Below are 7,966 nucleotides of genomic sequence, written 5' to 3'. Positions count from 1 at the left end.
CGGGCCCGGGCTGGGGATTCGAACCCGCCACCTTAGGTGTATGTGGCTGGCGCCTTAGCCAATTGAGCCACAGGCGCCGAGCCTATTTACTTTTTTCAAATAATTTTTAATAGTTTGCTCGATCCTCAATTTTTTCCTCTAGAATATCCCTCTGGTCCTTCCCGAAGACTATCTGGTTGTCTTGCAAGTAGAAGGAAATGTAGTTGCCTGAATCTTTGGAATAGGGAAGGATATCTGGAGATCTAATTCCTATTCACACAAGACTTTCACACAGTGTTCTGGTTTTCATTTCCATTTTACCTTCTCACTTCCAAAAATCTTGTAGTACCAATTTCTGAGTTTTCAAGAGACCTGTGGTATAAATTTGGGTTGCCTCTCAGTTTTTCACACTACTAACCCTGTATTCTACTTTTTCAGGGCTGCTTAATCAGTCGTCACTTGTCTGCTTTCCTGTATTCAGAATGTTGATACAACTTTCTCCTCTTCTGTACTTTTTGTCCATGGAGTATATACCTTAAATCTCTTTATTTTTATTGTGGGGACATTTAAGGAGGGAAAGAGTCATAAATTGTGTATTCAAACTGCCAACTGTACCTGGAGTTAGGAAAAATTCTAAACCTAAATTATAAGATGTGTTTATAGAGGAACTGTATTTATAGATTTCCTCTGTGTTCTCATACGTCCTAGGATGATATCCCCACTGGAATGCCATGCTTGGAGTCAGTGACTATAGGTGATGATATTTGGGATGAGAACTGGTTACCTCTGCAGGCTAAGATGGGAGATGGAGATAATGCTGCTTCCCATCTGTTTACCTCAAGGCTTGGTGGAAAGAAACCATATCCATCATGTGAAGAAATACCACAGAAGGTTAGAACCTTAGAAAATAGAAAGCAAATCACTGTTAACCAAAGGAAATTTAAATTTAATTGTCCAGGCTTCTAGAAAACTATACATTCTAGAATTCAAAAGGATTTATCAGGGCATGATTAAAAAGTAAATGATTGTTTTTAATCATGGTGGTAAATAGGGGGACAGAGGATTCAGGAGAGGGAAATAAACCTTGGGCTTATTGTACATATCTGCCTTTTCAGTGATTTTTATTTTATCATTGCCCTCTAGTGAAGACCTTAGGATTGTAAGTAAACTAAAGAAACTATTTTCTCTTATTTATTTTTGTTGCATTGGCCTTATAACATAACCTCTGGGTTTATGCAGTCAGAATATTTGCTAATGTTGGGCTTAACTATGTTTAAAATTTATTTTCCACTGGTTTAAGAAAGAAGAAATAACTTGAAATTAAGTGGCTCGTTAGTATTTGTATTGTTTAAATACTACATGATTATGAAAATGATCTAGCCATGAAAAAGGCACTAAAGAAAATACTACTAACAGAATTGTATTTATTTTTGAGATTCATGTGTTTAAAGGAGTTCAAAATATTGGGTATGGACTAATAAAATAAGGAGGAAAATCGCACTTATATAGGAAGTTAATACCTTTTCTTATTTATGTGCATTACCTTCTTGCCTTTATCTTGCCTACATTACCCTCTTTTAGATCATATGGCACTATGTTTCAGTTCACTTGACATAGTCTTTTTTCTTTTTTTTTTTTTTTTTTTTTTTGTAGGATTGGTGTTTTTCTGCATCCGGAGATATATGGGATGATTCATGGCAGCCTTCAGGTCCTGTGAGTGGAATGAAAGTAGAAGTTCAAAAACCAGAAGGACTGAGTTCTCAGGAGAAAAATACTAATGCAACCAGGATTCAAAAGGTAAACATGTAGGGCAGTGCCTGTGGCTCAAAGGAGTAGGGTGCCAGCCCCTACTCAGCCCCAGAGGTGGCGGGTTCAAATCCAGCCCCGGCCAAAAACTGCAAAAAAAAAAAAAAGGTAAACATGTAATGAATATTATTGTGACAGGTTTAGGTGAGAAAATACATTCATTTTTAGAAAGCAAAATTGTGATTGATGATTCTTAGCAGTTGATAGAATACGTATTTGTTAAATATATGTTGATCTTAAAATTATTTCAGTTAATTTAATAGTTATTCATCTCTTCAGAAGGAAATCTTGAGCCTAGAATTAAAATGATTAAATCTCTATGTTAGGAAAAGAAAAAATTATCAAAATACTATTCAGTTCTATTTTCCTCTAGCCATAAATTTTAAGCACTGTTTCTGTCCTGTAATCCAGACCAGTTTCTTTTTGCAGTGCTTGAGCAGAAAGAAGTAACCTTGGCACAAAATCCTTTTTTTCATGTTTCTCAAATACAGTAGAGCCTATTTAAGTTGACCACCCTAGGGACTCTTAACAATGTGCTGGTCAACCTATGGAGGTGGTCACAGAAGGAATTAGGCCTGTGCTGATATATACCTGTATTTTACTTTCTGTACAGTGCTTATTAAAGAATATTGTATGAAATCATACACAATCAAAACAGTAAAATCATATATATAGTATCATTTAAAAATTAATAAATTTACTATTTTCTCAAGAGTCAGTCTGGGTCTGTTTCTTTTTTCTTTTTTTTGAGACAGAGCCTCAAGCTGTCCCCCTGGGTAGAGTTCTGTGGCATCACAGCTCACAGCAACCTCCAACGCCTGGGCTCAAGCGAGTCCCCTGCCTCTGCCTCCCAAGTAGCTGGGACCACAGGTGCCCACCACAATGCCCAGCTATTTTTTGGTTGCAGCCATCATTGTTGTTTGGCGGGCCTGGGCTGGATTCGAACCCGCCACCTTAGGTGTATGTGGCTGGTGCCCTAGCCACTTGAGCCACAGGCGCCAAGCCCTGTTTCTTATTCTTATTACAAATGTATGTGGAAAAAAGCTTTCTTAATGCTGGCTATATACTATTCAGCATACCTGGACATTTTTCCACAGCAAATGACTTCAACTACACTATTGATTGCCTGTTATCTTCTTTTGGAGTCTCTGCAATTTCTTTCATCCTCACTTGCTTCCACTTCATCAGCTGTTTCAAGTACTTTTATGCTGGTCTAGACCTTGATCAAAATTGCTTGGAAAATTGCTTCTGGATCAGGTTCATTATAGGTTGCTTACCTCTTCATCCATTGCAACAAAACCTTCAACAACTATTCCTTCAAATTCTGCCATGGAAGATGGACTGTCTGATGGGACCAACACAGAAGTGTTTGACCCAGTTATGCTCTGAGGTTGTGACAAATCCAACTTTCTTGAAACACTTCTGTGCCATTTATGGCTAAACTTTATTCCAAGCAAAACTGAGGACAGCATCCAGAGCATTTAACTGGTACATGAATTTGTTTCCACAGGCTGACCATAGGTTTGTGTTTCAATAAAGACCCACTACAGGAGCTGGGTTTGGTAGTACATTTTAAGTGTTTTGATGATGATTTGGTCAAGAGTTTGGAGTTTTGAGGTCATGTTTGGGGGCAGAAATTTCAGTGTCATGTTTATGAGATGATTCACTTGCCAGTAGCCAGGACAGTTGTCTGTTTTCAGTAGAATAGACCATTTCCTCTGCACAGGGCATCAGTCATCCATGTGCATTTGTTTGATCTCCGAGTGACAGGGAGGTCTTTGGGCTTAAGGTTCTTGAGTGGATGTGACTTTGCCAATTTGACAATCAACAAGGGCTTTAGTTTCTCTCTGGGTGAGCTAGTACAAAGCAGAACCGTGAATCATTCTTCAGAAAGTTTTTCACTCTTTCATTTGTCATCCTTCATAATGAGGCTCCTGTCAAGCATTGTCTTGAAAAAAGAGTGCACATTTGTCAACATTACATATCTTGTAATCTCTGAAGCCTCTGGTGAATCCAGGACTTTCTGATGACTTCTTCTACAACTTCTACTAGAAGTTCATTGAATTCACCACATAAGACGGCAGTTCTCAACCTGTGGGTCGCGACCCCTTTTTAACAATGAAAATACATTGCAGCATTAGGAAGGTTGAGAACCACTGACATAAGACTTTCTGGGACAACTCATGTATCAGTTTAAATTTCTTAAGCCAACCATTTGATGCTTGGAAATCTGCCACCATGAATTTTTGTGCATTTTTGGATGTTGTTAATTGTAGTCTTGCTAACACTAAAACATCTACCATCTTTCTTTGGATGCTGCTTTCCAGAAAATGTAGAAGAATAATCTTTTCCTTCAGTGTCAGCTCTTTGAGTCTTTCCTTTGGGTCATCATGTTTCAATTAACTGCAAAATTTTTTAGTAATTATAGCACATACCTACAATGTAGACCAGTCCTTCATGTTGAGAAAATTCTCCACAACATGTGATTAAACAATGGGACTTTAGGCCTGATCCAATACATGGTAATAATAAAATATGGGGGAAAAAAACTTACACTAAAGAAAAGAATACAACTAAAGGGGAAAGCCCACACCTTCTGCCCCTTGGTATAGAGGAGAATTAACTGGTCAAGTTATAGTGGGTAAACTAATATTGTGTGTCATAGTCCAAGTGTTCAAGATATACCTTACAGAGCTGGTCAAGATACAGATGCCGGCTCGGCACCTGTGGCTCAAGTGGCTAAGGCACCAGCCACATACACCTAAGGTGGTGGGTTCAAATCCAGCCCAGGCCCGCCAAGCAACAATGATGGCTGCAACCAAAAAATAGCTGGGCGTTGTGGTGGGCACCTGTGGTCCCAGCTACTTGGGAGGCAAAGGCAGGAGACTCGCTTGAGCCCAGGCGTTGGAGGTGGCTGTGAGCTGCAATGCCACAGCACTCTACCCAGGGGGACAGCTTGAGGCTCTGTATCAAAAAAAACCCAAAAAACAAACAAACAAACAAAAAAGATACAGATGCCAGTCCTCCATTGACTACATGTGGTACGTGTCCAGTCTATGAAAATTAGGTCAATTCAGGGAAGTGGTCAACTATGAAGATTCTATTGTATATTATGAGCATCCTGAAAACAGTAGAACAATTTGTGTGAATCATGAAATTTGACTACCAGGCCTCTTTACTTTGGTGTGAAAATAAAGAGCTTACATCTAGAAGATTTGTCAAAACAAAAACAGAGGCTCGGCGCCTGTGGCTCAAGTGGCTAAGGCACCAGCCACATACACCAAGGTGGCGGGTTCAAATCCAACCCAGGCCCGCCAAAACAACAATGATGGCTGCAACCAAAAAATAGTCAGGCGTTGTGGTGGGCGCCTGTGGTCCCAGCTACTTGGAAGGCTGAGTCAGGAAACTCGCTTGAGCCCAGGAGTTGGAGGTTGCTGTGAGCTGTGATGCCACAGCTCTCTACCCAGGGGGACAGCTTGAGGGTCTGTCTCAAAAAAAAAAAAAACAGATTTGAGGAAGATGATCCTTCTAAGTGATATATTCCTTCAGAATATGGTTACTTTGTATGACACCAATGATAATGATAAGGTCAAAACAACAGCCTGTTCCAAAAACATAGGATCCTTAAGAGCACAGACTTAGTTTTAGGATAAAATAGGCTTTTACGTTTTGTTTTTCTTATAGCTTTTTTAAAAATAACTTTATTGAAATATAATTCATAACTACTGTAGTCCACTATTAAATTTTACAGTTCAATATTTTTAGTACATACAGGATTGTGCAAAAGTGATCGTAATCCATTTTAGAACATTTTCATCACCCCTAAATAAACCTCATAACCATTAGCATTCACACCTTTTCCTGTTCCCCCACAGCCTTATGCAACCACTAATCTGCTTTCTATATCTACAGTTTTGGCTATTCTTAAATGTTACACAGTATATGCCTTTTTTTTTTTTGAAACAGAGTCTCACTATGTCACCCTAGGTAGAGTGCCGTGACTTCACAGCTCACAGCAACCTCAAACTCTTGGGCTTAAGCTGTTCTCTTGCCTCAGCCTCCCAAGTAGCTGGGACTATAGGCACCTGCCACAACGCCCAGCTATTTCTCTGTTGCAGTTGTCATTGTTGCTTACTGATCCAGGCTGGGTTTGAACCTGCCAGCCTTGGTGTATGTGGTTGCACTGTAGCTACTGTGCTATGGGCCCTGAGCCCCATATGGCCTTTTTTGACTGTCTTCTTTCGGGTTTTTTTGCAGATTTTTTTGGCTGGGGCTGGGTTTGAACCCACCACCTCCAGCATATGGGGCCAGCACTCTACTCCTTTGAACCATAGATGCCGCCCTAGAATAATGTTTTTAAAATCCATCTATATCACAGTATGAATTGGTACTACTTCCTTTTCAGGGCTGCATAATATTTCATTGCATAATATATCACATTTTGCTAGCTTATATGGTACCTCTTATTTTTAACATTTTTGTGGAACTGCATACTGTTTTTCAAAGTGGCCATACCATTTTATATTTCTACCAACAATGTTAGAGGTTTCCAAATACTTTACATTTTCTCTGACTCTTATCTTTTTGATTATAACTATATTAGTAAATATGAAAAGTGCTTATTATGATTTACATTTGTATCAAAATGTGATGCAAAGCCAGATGTGGTGGCTCACACCTGTAATCCTAGCACTGTGGGAGGTCAAGGGGGGGTGACTTGCTCCACCTCAGGAGTTCGAGACTAGCTTGAGCAAGAACAAGACCCCATCTCTACTAAAAATAGAAAAACTAGCTGGGCACTGTGCCCAGCTGTAGTCCACATACTTAGGAGGTAGAGGCAAGAGGATCTCTTGAGCCTAAGAGTTTGAGGTTGATGTGAACTATGATGATCCCACCTCACTCTACCCAGGTCCACAGAATGAGACTTTATCTAAAAAAAGAAAAAAAAATTTTTTTTCTCAATTTTTTTTTTTCAGGTTAATGTGAGAGTACAAACAACTAGATTACAATATTTGCATGTTAGATACAGTCCCTCTTGTAGTTGTATCCTGCACCAAGTGGATACAATGGATACCCTTACATTGTATCCATTAAGTAGGAACATTCCAATCCCCTCCCTTTCTTCCCCCTCCCCCCTCACTCAATCCCCCTTCCCCAAAATTGAATTAAATTGAGTTTTTCTCTTGTGTGAGCATGTATTAGATTGTCTACTGGCTTTGTATTAGTATTGAGTACATTGGATAGTTGCTTTTCCATTCTTATGATACTTTACTAAGAAGAAAGTGCTTTAACTTCATCCAGGTTATTATGAAAGATGTAAAGTCTCTTTTTTTTATGGCTACATAGTATTCTGTGATATACATATATCACAATTTGTGAATCCATTCCTGGGTTGTTGGACATTTAGGTTGTTTCCACATCTCAGTGATTGTAAATTGAGCTGTTGTAAACAATCTAGTGCAAATGTCTTTATGATAAAATGATTTTTTTCTTCTGGGTAGATGCCTAGTAATGGGATTGTAGGATCAAATGGGAGGTCTAATTTGATTTCTTTGAGGATTCTCCATACTTTCTTCCAAAGAGGCTGTATGAGTTTGCAGTCCTACCAACAGTATAAAAGTGTTCCATTCTAACCACATCCACACTAGCATCTGCAACTTTGGGACTTTATGATGTGGGCCATTCTCATTGGTGTTAGGTGATATCTCGGGGTGGTTTTGATTTGCATTTCTCTGATGATCAAGGATGATGAGCATTTTTTCCCATGTTTGTTAGCCATTTGTCTGTCTTCCTCAGAGACACTTCTATTCTGTCTCTTGCCATTGATAGCTAAGATCATTTGCTCTTTTTTGTTGATTAATTTGAGTTCTTTGTACATTCTAGTTATCATCCCTTTGTCAGATTTGTATCATGCAGATATTTTTCCCATTCTGAAGGTTGTTTATTTGCTTTAATTGTTGTGTCCTTAGCTGTGCAGAAGCTTTTCAGTTTAATTAAGTCCCATTTGGCTCGGCGCCTGTGGCTCAAGTGGCTAGGGCACCAGCCAGGTACACCCGAGGTGGCAGGTTCGAATCCCCAGCCCGGGCCCGCCAAACAACAATAATGGCTGCAACCAAAAAATAGCCGGGCGTTGTGGTGGGCGCCTGTGGTCCCAGCTACTTGGGAGGCTGAGGCAGGAGAC

The 7,966-nt window shown here is 39.5% G+C and overlaps 1 protein-coding gene across 3 annotated transcripts in view; it reads left to right on the top strand.

The window, feature by feature from the left end:
* The window catches only part of TDRD5 (tudor domain containing 5), an 81,074-nt gene that overhangs the window by 57,322 nt on the left and 15,786 nt on the right, over positions 1-7,966 (top strand). For all 3 annotated transcript variants that reach the window (XM_003785672.2, XM_003785673.2, XM_012802613.1), the window contains 2 exons: positions 688-870; positions 1,633-1,776. In XM_003785672.2, coding sequence (XP_003785720.1) covers positions 688-870; positions 1,633-1,776 — 327 coding nt within the window. The remainder of the gene's footprint in view (positions 1-687; positions 871-1,632; positions 1,777-7,966) is intronic.

This window comes from Otolemur garnettii, unplaced genomic scaffold, assembly GCF_000181295.1.
Source record: "Otolemur garnettii isolate 467f Iridium unplaced genomic scaffold, OtoGar3 scaffold00016, whole genome shotgun sequence".
NCBI lineage: Eukaryota > Metazoa > Chordata > Mammalia > Primates > Galagidae > Otolemur > Otolemur garnettii.
The sequence above is the reverse complement of the archived record's forward strand: the minus strand, read 5'-3'. Positions and strand labels throughout refer to the sequence as shown.